The following is a 17129-nucleotide window of genomic DNA, read 5'->3' as shown; positions in this document are numbered from 1 at the left end:
ACCCTATTTTATTATGATAAACTCTCAAAAGAGAAGAAAAGAGCCCATAGTGACGTTGGATGCTTCTATCTTTTTTTTTTTTTTTTTTTTACTACCTTTGGTAAGTGACCCGGGGCAGGCGTCCACATCAGAGAATCAAGTCTGTTTTTTTTGTGTTTTTTGTGTGTCTCTACACACAGACACACTGTTGGGGGAAGGGGGGGAGGGTTGGCTATAGCAGCAGACAAAAACAGAGGGACAGGCTTGCCCCCATGCAAAAGAACATTCCCGTATAATCTACTTTAGATCTTACATACAAAAATAATAAGAATAAAAAAAACCTGAAAAAAAATCTCTCTCTCTCTCTGTTGTTTTTTTAAAAATCTCCTCTGAAAGTACCACAAAAGAGTTGTCGAGTTGTCGGAGCCTGAGATGCGAGGGGGGTTTTGGTGAAAAACTGAGGCTTGTGGTGTGGTTTTGCTGCTACAAAAGATTTTATATATATATATATATATATATATATAGTATGTACGGTATAGTGTTACGTACTGGATTATACTGATAGCTTAGGAGAGGCAGAGCGATGCTGTTTCTTTTCCCCTTCCATCCGACCGCGTCGCTGCTGCAATGCCAGCATCTCTAGTTCCAGCGGAAGTGGATCTGGCGAGGCCGGTCGGCGCCTTCCTTCACCAGTGGTTTGTGGAACTCCCGGCCGGCCCGTGAATGGATGTTGGCCCAGCAGAACTCGCAGTAGTACTGCAGGCAGGTGACATTGGCGCAGAAAAAGGGCGCGAACTTGCCGCCGCAGCGAGCGCCCTGACACTCGTCGCACAGCTGGTCGTCCAGCACGTACGGCTTCACCTCCACCTGCAGGGGGCGTAGGGGGGCAAGGGAACGGTTATTAAAAGGCTCGATCAGCTTTTGTGAGAACAGGAAGCGGAGCTATCGGACTCTGTGAGTCGTCCTGTGAATGGTAACTGATCTGGAGTCCGTACCCGCTTGTCAATGTCTCCATGCTGCAGCTGGACGAATCTGGCGCTGATGGCGGCGATGTAGCTCTGTTGGTTGGAGAAGGCCACTCGCCCCGCCCCCTTCGGGTACTTGAGCTCCGGGTCAGTGTCGATGCCAGCGTAGCAGACGCCGCCATAGAGGCGGTCCATGATCATGGCGAGCTCGACTAGTCAGAGGGGGGGGGGTGTCAGACTCAGGCCATCAATCACACAGCCGATCAATCACACAGCTGATCAATCACACAGCTGATCAATCACAGCCGATCAATCACACAGCTGATCAATCAAAGCCGATCAATCACACAGCCGATCAATCACACAGCCGATCTATGGGAAAAGTTCTCATTTTACATTTGATTTGACTGAGTAGATTACATTTATAATTTTAGTTTTAGTTGACTTAATAGAATAAATTAGTGAGAATATAATACATTTGGTTATTTATTTAGTTTTTTTCCTTTTATCTTTTCTTCTTTTTTCTTGTAATATCTAAGTGAAAAGCTACAACCACTTGTAGATGAAAAAAGAAAAATCACAGAGCAGGGGAGGGGGGTAATATTTACAGAAAAACTTTCCAGGATTAAGAGAAAAAAAATAACCCGGATAATCTCTGAGTAGTGAAACATTTACAATATTTTCCTTTATAATCTCAGATAGTATTAAAGTTTTCTCCTATATCTTTGACTTTAAGTCTTATCCCCCTCCCATGGCTCCATAGTTTTTTCTTTTCCTTTTTCTCCTACAACTGCCTCTTTAAGTTAAGGTAACAAAATAAATCCAGAAGTGGCTGTAAAATGTTGGAAGTGATACTGATACTTAACATGGTGAATGTGAAATGCTGTTTTCAAAATAATTAAATAAAAAGTGTATTACTTACTTGCTCTGAGAGGACGAGGGACGCCGCCCACAAAGATGGTCTTGCGGGGATCGAGGGGCTGAGATCCGTCCATCACGAAGTCGCTGTCACTCAGGTTCCACGGTCGGATTTGCACCTGAGATCAAGGTCAAATTAAACTTAAGAAACGCACACTTTTTTGTTCAGGGGTAAAAAAACAACGATGGCACTGTGTGACTCACAGGTTTGTCCTTGATAGTGGGGCTGGAGACGCACAGGTAGAGCTTCCCGTCCTCCTCCATGCAGGCCTCGATCAGAGCCTGCACCGAGCTCTCCTCCTGGAACAGCAGGAAGGCGTATCCTAGGCAACACACACACATATGCAGCATCAGCATTAAACACACAGAAATAAAGACTGTTTGATGAATGACAGCTTAAATTGTTAAATGTTACAGTAACTAAACTCCCAAAGCACCTTCTCCAACTGAAAACTTCTGTATGCGTATTTTAGTGCAAAGTATTTGTATCATATCATGTTCTAGATGTGGAGAGTGACCGTCCTCTACTGGTTGAAACACAGCTATTACAGTTAAACTTAGCTATTGGCTGATCTGGAGGCAGGAGATGTATAGAGGTGAAGCTCCGCCCCCTTTCAGTTAGACAACAATGGACAGTTTTTTACGTTCTAGAACAGAGATCTTCAACCGGGGGTCCCGGACCCCCTAGGGGGTCCGCAGAGTTACTGCAGGGGGTCCCCGAAATTATTTTCTTCCAAAAATGTCAAGTATGTCCAAATATACACCTTGACATGAATACAACCTATATTAAGCAAATATAAATCTTCCTGTTTGTTTAATATTACTGAGAAATGATGATGTAGAAATGGAAAAATTGAATTCAAATATGAATCTGTCAACAATAATTATTTTAATGGCTCAGCATTGTATACATAGATTATTACAAAGTACTGTTATACATGGCACTTTAGGCTGCACTACACTTGTATTATATTATTATTGGCCCGGTTTAATAAAGAACACAGTTTTAGATGATATGTAATAGGGGGTCCCTCCACCGGGTCTCTATCAGCCTTGGGGTCCTGAAAATGTTGAAGACCTCTGAGCTAGATCTAGCATTTTATTTTTTTTTAATATCCAGCCAAACCTTGGGTGTTTAGTTACTCTTTAATAATGTTTTGTAGATATGTATTAAACACTGAGGCTGTCGGTACCTTTAGGGGGAAAGTAGGACTTGCTCTCGGCTTTGTGTGGCCAGTCCACCACCAGGTGACCGAAGCGACGGAAGCTTGTGGTAATTTCATCTGAAAGTGGAGAAAACGGACTGGTGAGGATGGCTGATATATAACAATAAAGGAAGTAAAGGAGAATCATCGAGGCTGTGTCATCCCTCACCTTCGTCGATGTCGGGGGGCAAACCTCCCACAAACACCTTCCGGGAGAATCGCTCGATGCGCTCGCCATTCTGGTGGGGGTAACAGTTGGGGGAGCCGTGGACTCCGGGGACACCCTGGTTGCCGTGGCCGTCGTCGAGGAGATTGTCATCGATGGGGAAGAGGGAGGAGCGGCCTGGTTGGAGGAAGGGAAGGGCGGTTAAGGGAAGGGCGGTTAAGGGAAGGGCGGTTAAGGCAACGGCGAAGGTCAGGCAGAAAATATACACAAGCAGATGCACAAATCTGGATAAAATTCTCGTTATCAATTCTGTGATGGAAAAGAAAAAAAGAAGCCAATCACATGGAGACCCTTCGCCGAAAACGTGATCTCTGAGATTAGGTTTTGCAGTATGCTTTAAATTTTGTTTTGCTTAAAGTGATGGTTCGGAGTAATGACATCCAGCCAAACACCCCCTCGGAAGCATTTTTAGCGATGGTCAGCATTGGTCAAGATAGGGCAATCAGCCGAATGGCTTAGTAATAGCGCGATGGTGCATAGTGTATATCTCGTAAATTTCCCAACTAATAATGCATGGAATGTTACCAAACTTCTGCAGTAGTATTGTCTCCTTATTTATTTAATATTGAAGACTTTTGGGGGACAAAACCTGAATCCCTTGATATAATTTACGTCTGGTCACTAAAGCGCTTCAATCAGCACATTTTTGTTGTATTTTTTGGTGGCCAACAATAATTTAGACATTGCAGCAAACAACAACAACAACAGCAGCAGCAACAACAACACCAACAACGTCTGTTAGGTAGAAGTTGAAGTGACAAAGCAAGCCACAACCACAAGCAGAACGTTGTAGAAGGAGAGTTACCTCGACGTCTCCCATAGCTCCGGGCTGCATGTAGGAGAGAGATTGGATGTAATCAGAGTTATTATTATTATTATTATTATTATATCTCATGATCTCTTTATCCAAATGCCAAAAAATACATACATAAATAAAAAGGACTTGTTAATACTTTATAAACGGCTTTGCTTTCATCCTCCTGAGAGCAAGATTTAGATTTGGACGGGTGAAAAACTTCTACAACACGTTGACTTCAGACTGGTGGAAATAAAACATTAATTTTACTACTTTTTGTCTATTTCAGTCTGTCGAATTCACCAAAGGTTAACCGTTAGATAATGCCTCATTTGCATATTAAAAAAAAAAACTCCAAACTTGTCCAACGACCACGTGTTACATCACAGAGAAGCACTGTCCTCTGTCGGGGACAACAACATGTTCGAACCCAAAAAAACCTCCGCCTAAGTCAAAAAATGATGAGCCGACCGTTCGGGGCTCGGGAGGAAAAAACGGCAAAACGCCAATAAAAGACAATAAACAAATCTGCGTCTGACCTCGATCCGAGTCCTGAGAGTCCTGAGACCGGTACGAGACAAGGTCTTGTATTTGAGTCTAACAGAGCTGCGATTACTTCAATCAACAAAACTAACGTTAGCTTTAGGCAACAAAGCTAACTTTAGGTTTAGTCTATGGAGATTTTTAATTTTTGCACATAAAACCAGCTGCAGGGAATTCAAATACAATTCCAAAAACTATCCTCCTTAGCTGAGGTGTTGCATCGTTGAAACACAGAGTGACCTATATGTGATGCATGTGACTTTAAAACTGAAGCTGCCGCCTTTAATTCATCCACGTAAGTCGGATTAAAATAAAATGTTGGCGGTACATCTGGATGGAAACCCGGTGACAGAGTGAGACGGAGCTCAGAGAGATAATTATTTACCGTTGAGCATGAGGAGACCGTCGGCACCGGGGTGAGGGCATCCCACACGGCCTAAAACAGGAAACACAAAACACGGGGATGAGACGCCACAGGAGGCAGATGGTGACGACAGGGCGAGGCCACACACACACACACACACACACACACACACACACACACACACACACACACACACACACACACACACACACACACACACACACACACACACACACACACACTACAGCTACTCACATGTCTGCAACAGAAACGGGAAAAAAAAGCTCCTTTATCCCTTAAAGAGACACCTTCAGCTGACGTAAGAAAACGTAAGAATCTTTTCCTTTGTTCCATTGACGGTAAAAAAATGAAACAAAGTAAAATATAAAGAGTCTAGATGAAACATTATGTTAATATTATCCTTTCAGCTTTAAAGATGGTTTATTTTTGTTGTAGCAACAAAATACGCCTCCATATAGAGAGGCTAAGCCCCGCCCCTTCCTGTGTTTATTCCCATGGGACCTAATTTCGGAAAAAATATGTTATTGCGAGAGACTTGCACTTAAAATTTAAAAGACAATCTTATACGACTAGAAAGATGTGTTTTGTCATTAAACTGTTGATGTATAAGACTTTAATTATATGTAATTAGCCTATTCTCTCAGAAGTTACGATGTCCATGTTCGGTACCAGGATGTAACGTTACTCACACCAACAACAGGTTCTCACTCTTTCTTTCTCTTCCTGGCTGATAAAAAGAGTCGCCGGATAAAAACACATCAGCTAAGATGACATTAGCTAGCTAGCTGGCTAGCAGGATGAGCTAACAGCCGCGTTCGTGACGTACCTAGCTAGTTAGACAGTAGGCGACATTTCCGATGTGTAATTTTTCTTGCTTCGTTTTGTGTACGGCGAACGCCATGATGTATTTGTTACATCGGCCGCTAAAAGGGTCTACAATCGTTGGTTTATAAGGGCCATTGTCTGGCGGTGGGTAACGCTGTAGGCCTACACGGTTGTGTCGGCTCTGTGGCGAGGCTATAAACAGCAGTCATACGCAGTGTGTCAAAGTGTGATCACGTCTAAAATTAGTCCAGACACCCCCCCCCCTCCCCCCTCCTCTCTCTCTCTCTTCTCTCCTCTCTGCACACATGTCCTCTCCATCTGCTGTGGCAGAACAAAAACACCAAGAAACTCGGGGGTTGAGTTCCGGTTTCAGTCTTTAATGGAGACTTCAAATATCCCCCAACCAAAAAACCTGCGTAAGAATTTTACACGCCAGCAAATAACAGACTACGGTGTTGCACGACTCAGGTTCGCCGGCGTCGTTTATTCTGGGCTGCGTTTGAAAGTGAAAGTGTGGCCTGCGAGGCTGTAAATGAGGAGCGCTGCAGATATTCAACACTTGCTCTTGATGTCCAGCAGCTGGGAGACCAGGAGGCCGGGACTCTGCAGCTTAAGCCAACTACAGCAGGAATTAAACAAGAACATTTTATTTTGAAAATGATGTAACTTTTTTATTATTATTATTATTAATTAATTGTTTTAAATTCCTTTTTTTTAATTTACTTTTCACTCTGTTCAATTATTATTATTACAATTCCTATTATTATTATTAGTTTGTATCTGTTTAAACATCTGGATTTGTTATTTGTTAAAACAAATAAAGAAATAATTGAAAAAAGTCATTATTATTATTTTAATTACTTATTTAATTATTTTAAATTCCTTTTTTATATATTTATGTTTTACTCTGTTAAATTATTATAATGTTTTTATTAGTTTGTATCTGTTTAAATGTCTGGATTTGTAATTTGTTAAATGTGAAAAATATTAAGAAATAATTGAAAAAGATAAATAAAAAAGATAAGTCATGCACGATATCGCACATGCCCTGAAAACATCTGCAGCTAACTAAGAGACGGAGATCACTTCTCAGCTGTTTGCTCCAGGTGAAGCAGCAACAGGATCTGAGCTGAAGGTCACGTTAATGAGCAGCTGGTGGCCGAAGTATTAAAGCTCTCAGCTGAGAGAACAACAACACAGCTCTAGTCCTCGCCGCTTTCTCCCCCGTGCCGCCCCTCGCAAAACACCATCCCCTCCCTAAACGTAGACAGAAAGGTGGGAAAAGGGGTGTCGATCTCACCTTTCATGGGATCCTGCTCGGCTCGCATGATGTCGATTAGCGAGCTCTCCAGCGAGTGCATGTTCAGGCTGTCATACATCCGGGTCCGCTCCTGAAAATAAAAAAATGTGAGTTTTTATTTACTTTGGTAAAAACAAAAACGGCATGTTTCTGACACACTCTCGTGAATAACAAAGCCTCTAACGTCGGCGTTTGGCTCAACATGTGAGAGGTTTAAGCTCACACTCGGATTAACATTCTTTACGCGTTTATCGGCTTCGGGGGTATGTATCCGAGCCTATAGGAGGGGGAGGGGGGGTGTCCGGGATCTCTGGACCGGATCCCAGAGACAGAATGGAAACCAAAACCAGCAGTGGCATTTAGCCATTGAGGTTGTGAGCTCATTAACGGGTCAGCAAGATAAATTCTCCTTAGTCGGCAACATTTTTTTGATCATATTCACCGAAGCCGACACTATGCTCCGATAGAACAACATAAATCATCTGGTTTTAGAAATAAAACGTGCCTCTACGTGCACGTATAGCCTGTTGTTTGTTTTGCAAAGATCCAACAGCGCCCGGATCATCCTGTCCAATCAGCACGCAGGGCTGTGTTCGTGCACACACAGAGCCCCTCTCCCCTCGGGTCTTTCCACTATCACAGGGGGGAGGCGGAGGGAAGTAGCAACAAGCTTCCAATTCCTCCTACTTGGATGGTGACGGATTCTAGGTTGCTTAAAGGAATACGTCAGCCACAAAACCACCAAAACCAAATAAAATTAAATACAATTCAACGATAATGTCTCTTTTAACAGCTTCTGATTATTAAAAACAATTTTTGTGATTTTTAAAAGAGAAAACATGCTTTTTTTATTTTGGGGGCTTGCCAGAATCTGATGCATCAACAAATAGACTTTGGATCAGGAGGAAATTGGAAAAAGTGAAAAGTTGAACAAGCAGCTGTGGGAGTTAGGGCATTGGGTGGATACTCTTTAGTGTTTCACGGTGATGCGGTGCATAAATGGTAGAAAACGGCATCCAAACTTCCAAAGAAACGTGGAGTAAGCAGCTTTCCTACACTCTCCCCGCTCCGACCTTCCTGAAGTGTGATGCAGCGGAGACGTTGAACAGAAAAGGAAGGAAGGAAGGGAAAGTCTCAGGAATCTGAAAAATTCTTCGGTCCGACAATGTTTATGGAAATTAACAATCCGTGGAGACGGCCCTGTTTCCTGGAATAGGAAGCACCCGCACTTTCTTGGCGTTGGTATCACTAATAATTTGAGCTCGTAGCAACAGCGTTGCCACTCGGCGATGCCGTTGTTTGGGTGACGTCATTATTCTCGTCCCGGTGAGTCAGTACTGTTGGCGGGCATTCAAATATGCCGTCGTTTTGAGATTTAATGTATGTATCACGTTTTCATGGGCTTTTACTGAGTGTTTAAAACGTGTCCTGAAGAAAAACAGACCATTTCTATGAAGAGATTTACTGTCCAGTACACTAATAACCATAATTTTCTATTATGGCCTTTGACTAATCTAGAGTCCCTCGTCTATTCTTTAAAAAAAAGCTTTAACAAAAGCAGGAATTTAGTTTTTTACTCTATGATGTATTGTTTTGTTTTCTGTTGTATATATTTTTAATTTAACCTTTAAGAGGAAGTTCCTTGAGATTAAAATCATTTTTTAGTTAACCAGGATAGCATTACACTGTTACAGGTCTTTCAACAAATTTAAATAGAGCATGTTACAAACACACATAGGATCAACAGATACATTAAAAAAAACAAGAAGAAAACTACAGATAAAAAAGGAAATCATGTTGGATTGTAAATGACAGACGGTAATTCGATTCGATGAGTGTAAAATAATAATCATAGTGGCTACCGGTAGTCCATCATTTATCTAAATTGCAATTTAAATGTTCAAATTGCAGGAAGCGTAGTATTTGTTAAAGGCGTGATGTTTGTGAAACTACTATTTTAAATTAAATACATAAATAGTCGTGCACATCATATTCTACAGACTTAAGTAAGCATCTCCGTTTGGTACAGAGCTCCGCAAAAATCAAACTATAACAATATTTGTATGTGTTTCAATTGTTTTCATTTCCTCTAATATTTGTAATAATAATCCTTCAGCCCTACATACAACTTATAATAATTTATTGCTGTTATTTTAGGTAACCTTTGGTTAAACTGCATTTATTACACTTATGTAATGCACATATACACAACCTGACACTAATCTGATGGTTATAAGTCAGACGGAATTTAAATCTTGGAAAAAAATCACCTCAGTTTTTTCTTTTATGGTCAAGAAATAATCTTTTTTAATTAATTAAATCTAATGGAGGTTTTGCTGTGGCCAGTGTAACAGAAAACAAAAATATCAGTGAGATACGATAAAAAACAAATGGAGATCTTACTGCAGCCGTGACAGAAGAACATAAGATGATTATAGTTTTATCATCCAGAATAAAATCCAGCAGCATGTGATAAACATCCAACCTCTGTGTTGCCAGATCTGACAGTTTCCAGCCCCACTCATCATGCAAAACCTCCCAATTCATCAACAAATTGATTTGTTGTAGTTGCATTTAAGATCTCTAAATATTTAAAGTGATGCTTTTGTGTCATTCATTGTGGAGAAACTCGGTTTTAGAGATCTGCTGATTGAGTCAACTTGTCAAATAGAAACCCGCAAAAACATGACAACACACCGCAGGCATACAAAGCTGCATATCTGCATCTAATAACCACATATGAAACGTGAGATAAATAGATAAAGAGTGCAGTCAGACAGACACAACTCTTACATCAATATTAATGGTGATGAACTCTATACCGACAACTGAATACTGTTCACGTCATTCAAATATTTCTCAAATTAAATTAACAAATATGATATTGTTATATTATATTCAGCTCAGATCAGAGTTTTTCTCTTTTAGAGTGACAAACTATTGGAGTTCTATGAGAAAGAGCTGCAGCCTCAATACAATCATAAATGCATGAACGTCACCTGACGTGTCTTATTGTTGTGATTTGTGGTTTTTGCACTACCTTATGTTGCCATTTTGTTATTGCTCAAGTCAATTTTACAACATATAAAAATAAGCAAAAGTTCTGTTATGTTCATATATTGCTTTAATAATATTTTCAAAACCCTGCCAAATGTCAGCTCAACTAAATGAAAAGCAGCCCGACTGGCGAGTAAACCAGTCCAATCTGGCAACGCTGCCCGGCAAAGATCTCACCTCGAACACGTTGGTTTCCTGTAATTCCCCACCCATTCCCCGCTTTGTTACACCTCCACTCAAACCTGCAGAGCAAATCGCTGCCGACTCCTCCCACGTGATTGAAATGCTAACCGTGCTGTCCTTTTCATGCTAATTCACATAGAAGAATCTCTTTCATTCAAGCTTCTCCACTGATTAAAAAAAACCAACTATTCTCATTTGTTTCCAGCGTCGATTTCATCAAGACATCCCTCCAACCTTCCCTTTGTCTGATTCAATCCTCTATTGTTTACATTTCTGTCTACTGTTTACTTTCACATGTTTACATTTTGCACTCTAATGAAAGTATTTATAAACATTTTTATCCTTTACAATTTATGCTCTTAATTGTAATGCTATTTTTTTTACTTTATTTAATTTAATTTTACTTTATTTTATTTGTGACTCCTGTAAATTCATTACTGGCAAATGACAATACAAAAATCTTGAATCTTTTCTGATATCTACGACGGCATATTAGGGCCACTGTAGGAAAAAAATGAGCCGAGAGAGGGGGGCAATATTCAGAGAAAAAAAGTTGCATATTATAATAATACTAACAACTGGCATTTATGCAAGCTAACTTCCCATGAATGTACACATTTATTTTTCTAATGAATACATCACAACATGTGACAATGCCTCGTTAAGGTCCTTAGGGTGATGGCTGTTTCTGGTTATTGTTGTTTTTATGTATATGAGGCCAAATTGTCATCTTATGGGTGTTTTATTGATTGGGGGAGGGGAGGGGCTGCGTTAAGATGCTAGCAGTAGTTTTCACTTGCTGCCATAGCAACGGCAAAGCCGAACCAAGCAAATTGTTTATATCGGCTATATATATATTTATAAAGTCGCAAATTTGTGACTTTTTATATTTAAAATATTGCCCCCCTCTCTCGGCTCCGTATTTCTTTTATTTTACTGATACACCGTCGTACGTTTCTCTGCAATGGCAAACATCTGGTCAAGCAACGTGTTTACTTCCTCTATGACCTCTACAATACAGTCGCAAATTTGCTTTAAAAACTAACACATTTGTGACTTTAGAAAGCTGCAAATTATAATGTCTTTTTTGCACTTCCTTTCCCCTGAATATTGCCCCCCCCTCTCTCGGCTCAGTTTTTTTCCTATTTTTTTCTTCAGTGGCCCTAATACGCTGGCGTAGATCTCTGATTCTAATGATTGCTTATAGATCGTCTGCTTCAACTGATTCTCACACTGTGACAAAACAAAAGCCGCCCTCAAACAAACAAACACAAACCCGTCATTATCACCTCCAACCCCAAACACGTACCTGCAGGGGCATCAGGGTGTTGCTGTTGCCGTCGGTGCGGAACACGTTCTCCTCGATCCACGACTTGGGCCCCAGCGACCCCCCGGAGCGCGGGAACTTGGGCGGGGCGATGATGTTGCTGGAGAAGGGCTTCTTCAGGGGTGAGACGTGGCCCAGCGAGCTAGGCACGCCCAGGCCGCCGCCGCCGCCCCTGCGGTGGTTATGGTGGTGGTGGTGGTCCCGGGCCCAGGACATCCCGCCGCCTCCGCCCCCCCCAGAGCCCCAGCCGTTCCCCTGGTGACTGCCCCACGGAGACGGCTTCACCATCGGCTGCAGAACACAGACACACACATGAATGCTGTTTCATCCTCTAACGTCTTTTCTGTTTCTCCCTGTCGGCCTTCAGGTTGCTCCAGCAGATAAGAAGATTTAGGGCTTTAAGACTAATACGTCTCCCTCTCCCTCTCTCTCTGTCTCCCACACATTCATTCTTCATTCATTCATTTATTCATTCTTACAAACATGGAGGATTTAGTGAGGTAATTAATGCATTTTTTACTAGAGAACTTAAAAGTTTAGAGATCTGGACTATTCATTTTGTTCCCAAAGTGACTCAAATTGATGCTTTTCATTTGAAATGTTTAAAATTTAGGGTAAAAATCCGTATTTTTTTTGTTCAAATATCATACAGCGCGCACACACACACACACACACACACCCTATTTTATTTAATATAATCTCTATTACCACGTATTATATCATCACATTATTTCACCAATAAAGGATGAAAAATGTAAATGTATTTTTATAATCTAAAATAATCTGGATTAATGCAAAACAGAAACGCTGGAGAGGTCGGATTACAACGGTGATGGACATTAAAAGTCACTGTTTTTTACCCTCATACACAAACAATAAAGTAATAAAAATTTAAGACAAATTTCCACATTGTGGACAATAAAGGAATTATTATTAAAAAGTATTTTCTTTCTGCTTTCATTACAAAATCTCCTTTGAACGTGTCGAGTTGCAAAGCCCTCTGAATCAAAGCAGAAGGGGGGTTAAAGGTCAAAGAAACACCACGGTTTGCACTTTAATGTCAAGCTGACTCGGCATTTCCAGATATCTATTTTCTATGCCGGTTACGGATCTCCCGGGGGGGAACGAAACGGGATACGGAGGCGGGGCTTCACGTCGGGGAGGAATTTGATTGGATGGTTGGAAAAAAATTTGCTCACGGCCCAGCTCTGTGCTGCTAAACCACTCAGATTAGGCTCCGCTGTGAACTGTGCCTCGCCTGGAAAGTAGACGAGAGCAGGCGGAGCAGCAGGAGGCGGAGCCTAAAAGCTGCGCTTCAGTCGGACAGTTTCCATCGCTTTTCGAAGATTTGACAGGAAGTCACAGAAAAAAATACATCCTGTTAGATGCGATCTGGAGGCTATTTGTAGTTTGTGACCACATTCGCATTTATTGAAATTTCTCCATACATTTCTGTGGAAATCAGAATCAGAATAATTCATTAATCCCTCGGGAAATTGTACAGCAGCAGTTGCTTTATAAGAGAAAGTGAAGAAAGAGTCAAATAAGTATAAAATAATGCCTCTTAATAGAAGTAATGTATGAACATAATGTTATTATATTATAAAACAAGGTATAGTAGTAAATCTGCTGTTGAGGTAGTATAGATTCTAGTGCACATAAGGAAAGTTTGACAGTTATACTGTATTAAATGTGTATCTGTTTTTTTTATGTGTGCCTCTTAAAGCACACCGTAGGGTAATTGCTCATTTTGATAAGGTCTATATAAATAACCTCTTTTATTGTCGTTATTATGATTATTATTAATATTATCAACCACATGAGATGTTTGTTCAAGACTTCAATTGCACATCATGAGACTAAAAGGTGTGTACACACCGGAAGAACTGCCCGACTCGCGTCGGTAAATTCGGCGTCGGCTACTTAATATGGCCGACTCGAACAACGACATGGGCGGTTCACACCTACGGAATTACAGCCGACGCCATACGTTCCGCGCTTGCGCGAGATGTAATGTCTCCAAAACAACAGGCGGCGCTAATCTGTATTGTGGGCCAAAAAACACGAAAACCGGAAGTAGGCGGTCCTCTCTAGACCACCTTCTTCGATTCCACTGGTTATCTGGTATGTTTACCATCGTCACTTCCGGGCTTCACTGATTCGCTAGTCAAGCTGCTAGCCTCCACCAATCAGAATGGTAAAAGAATGACCGACTCGAATGGCGGATTATACATTTGAATCGGCTGAAATGAACGCCGACGTGGGCCGATTCGAGCGACCACACCAAGGAGACTCATGTCACGGACGCCGACTCTCTCAAAGACGCCGATTTTCGGTCCGGTGTGAGCCCGCCTTAACAGCCCACGATCTAGTGTTAAATATTAGACTCACACAGGAAATTTTCTACTAAACGTGCTGTTTGTTTTCAAAACTAAGAGCCAATCAGCTCGTAGATAAGGCGAGAGCCAGGCGTTTCCAGTCATGCCCGGGGCTTGCAGTCGGTTGAGAGCGACTGCGACCCTGGCTCTAAAAAATGCAGCCGCCTTGATCTCGTGAGATTATCGTTGCCTACGTGTGCATGAAGTCAGAGCAAGTCGGGATCAAGTCGGATACAAAACTAACCGGCATAAATTGTGCAGCGATCGCCGGCGATCGATTCTGCGCAGGCCTGGCTCATCTCGAACGAGCCTAATGATTGATGGATGGATGTCAAGATGTTATTGGTTGGAGGTTTGTGGGTACTAACTGATGTAAAAATTTGGAATATGAATTTAAAATAAAAAGAAATTGAATCTGTTAAATAGATTCACAATATGACCGTGGGATGTGATCTAAATATTAAAGATTTGTTGTTTGGTGCAGGAAATGTCAGGAAAAGATGGCATCAATAGATTGGCCCCACAACTCAAACGCACATTCAGTTTTGCCATCACAGGGCCGTGAAGAAACCAGGAAATCAACGTGCAAATCACATGAGGCTGCAGGCCACTCAAAAACTACAGCAATAATGTGAACTTTCATGTGGTCCTCATATCCCTGCTGTTTTCTTGGGGTCCCCTAACTGTTTGTCAACAGAAAACACACACACACACACACCTCGGAGATACTAGGTGCTTTCATTTCACCCAGACAGGCAAAAAGCCTGCGGGCGCTTTGTATTCCCACTGACTGGACCACAAGACAGGGATGGTCCATAGCCATGTGACCCGCATCCCACCAGCAGCTTCCACAGAGAACAACAGCCAGATTCAGTGATGCCCCCCCCCCCATCCCTCCCCTCCATGCCCCCAAGAGGAGAGACTCCAGCCCTGGCAGAGGACGTGACAAATGCATTACAAGTAAAAAACAAAATGTGTTTATTCTTCCAAGACACACACACACACACACACACACACACACACACACACACACACACACACACACACACACACACACACACACAGGGTCACGAGATGCCGACCCGAGGACACCCCGGTGTAAATGGTCACCTGGCGGTGACGCAGCTCACCTGGTGCTGGTTGTAGTTGTTCCGCTGCTGCATGAAGGCGCCCTGCTGCGGATGCATCTGCGGGCTGACCGGGGATCGGCGGTTCTGGGCCTGCTGCTGTTGCGGGACGCTCATCTGGGGCGAGAAGGGGCCGCCGAAGCCCTGCACGTTAATCCCGGTGCATGGATTAGCCGAGACGGGCGAGAAGCTCTGGAAGAAGGCCGGGTTGATGGAGGAGGAGGAGATGGAGGACGAGGAGGATGAAGGGGGGATGATTCCCGGGTAGAAGCCGGTGTCGGTGTCCGGGAGATGGCTCGGTGCGTGGATGCTGACGGAGGTGGGTGGTGGAGGTGGCGGCGGCGGCGAGGAGCTTGTCTGGACGGACCACGGGGTGCCGAACCCCGCGGGCAGCGAAGGCGAGGACGAGCCGGCGTTCTGCATCTCCTGGCCAGGCAGGGTCGGGAACGCGGCGCCGAGCCCTCCGGACAACATGTTGCCGGTGCTGCCATTGGCGTTGTTTATGTGGTGGGCGATGGGAGAGTCCATCTGGATCTCGTTGGGGGGGAGGGGGGGAAGGGGGGCTACAGAAGAGTGCGATGGCGACGCAGCATCGGCTTCGGCCTCTCCGGGGGGGGAGGGGGGAGGCGGCGGCGCCGGGTCGCCTCTGCAGCAGGTGACTCAAGCGTCTACGGGGTTGGTGGTGGGGGGGTTGGGGGGTGCGACTCTGCGGGTCTAAACTCGGGCTGCTGACTTAACTGCTGATGTATGCGTCCGCCGGGCCGCTGAAGGTCACACGGGGCCTGCGCAGGAGTCGGGCCGGGCTCGGTGCGCGTAATCCGGCGGTTTCGAGGGGGGGAGGGAGCTACAGCCGGACCCGGTCTTGTTCTTCCTCCCGGATCCGTGGTACCGATGCGCCGGGCTCCGGTTCCTCCCGGTGTTTGCGTGCTCGTCAGCCCCGCAGGCCCATCGTGCACGTCCGGCCGACGCGCAGCAGCAGCTGACAGGAACAGCCGGCGACGCGGCGACGTCGCTGAAGGGCGAAAAACCGTCAGGACGAGGCGGCGTATCCGTGTAGACCCGGCTTCTCAACGAGTCCGGGGACCGGGACCTGCGTTTTGGAGAACCACCGGGTTCAGTTTTAGTGTATTTGTGTGTGAAAAAAAGCTTCAGGCAGAGAGGAGAGGAGGGGGTTCTGGCCTGTGCGAAACACCGCGGCTCGTCCTGGTCCTGGTTCCTGGTCTAGAGGGGGGTTTCTTACTCGCTGATATCACCGAGACATATGTGGGCCTTGGTGCAGACAAGCCGAGCCCGTGCGGTCCATTCCTGTCCGACCGTGCTACCCCCCTCCTCCGGTTACCGGCTGCGCTGCTGCGGCAGAGGATTAAAGATCCCCGACTGAATCGACGTCACGAGCGCGTCACGCCTCAGCGCGCCCGCCTCCAAGCCCCGAGCCCGAGCTGCAGAGAGAGAGAGCGCCGCATTGTTTACGTCATTTTTTTCATTATTCATAAAGTGCAGTAGGCTTCCACCCCGAGCGAACCACATCCACGTGTCCACCTTTAATAAAGCCGCGTCGTCATGTTTAGCTATTCATTGATTTGTGTCACGTTAAGGGTTCAATTTTATTTTGAAAATATCTGACGTGGCCTTTACACCTTTCAGGCTTTTATTTCCCAATCAACCTGGAAATAATCGAGATTGATAACTTTATTTGTTTTGCATGATGAAGGTGAGATTAAAGTGTTCCAGAAGGAAAGTGGATTCTAAGCAAATTAACAAAAGTAAACAACAACAAGAAACGACCAGAAAGTTAAAGACAATAAAGTACAAAGTAACAAGGACAACATTAGTTGTGTTTTTTTCTTTTATATCTGTTTTATTGTTGCGTCTGGGTATATTTATGTACATCACTTAGTCAACATTGTTTTTTTTT

At 43.7% G+C, this 17129-nt stretch overlaps 1 protein-coding gene across 2 annotated transcripts; it reads right to left on the bottom strand.

The window, feature by feature from the left end:
* Positions 1-493: 493 nt before the first annotated feature.
* cpeb2 (cytoplasmic polyadenylation element binding protein 2) lies at positions 494-16756 on the bottom strand. 2 transcript variants are annotated; one of them, XM_084010630.1, is made up of 11 exons: positions 15218-16756; positions 11692-12000; positions 7143-7233; positions 5018-5068; positions 4099-4122; positions 3237-3410; positions 3056-3145; positions 2067-2185; positions 1867-1981; positions 975-1156; positions 494-846 (listed from the first exon to the last, which is right to left on the bottom strand). In XM_084010630.1, the coding sequence occupies exons 1-11, from the start codon at positions 15740-15742 to the stop codon at positions 619-621; spliced, it is 1908 nt and encodes a 635-aa protein (XP_083866756.1). In that variant the 5' UTR covers positions 15743-16756; the 3' UTR covers positions 494-618. The 2 variants fall into 2 exon arrangements, with proteins under 2 accessions (XP_083866756.1, XP_083866757.1); XM_084010631.1 differs by lacking the exon at positions 4099-4122 and having other exon boundaries at positions 15218-16755.
* Between the last annotated feature and the right edge of the window lie 373 nt (positions 16757-17129).

Source organism: Eutrigla gurnardus, assembly GCF_963514095.1.
Source record: "Eutrigla gurnardus genome assembly, chromosome: 6".
Taxonomy (NCBI): domain Eukaryota; kingdom Metazoa; phylum Chordata; class Actinopteri; order Perciformes; family Triglidae; genus Eutrigla; species Eutrigla gurnardus.
Note: the sequence above shows the minus strand (reverse complement) of the source record. Positions and strands in the feature narration are given on the sequence as shown.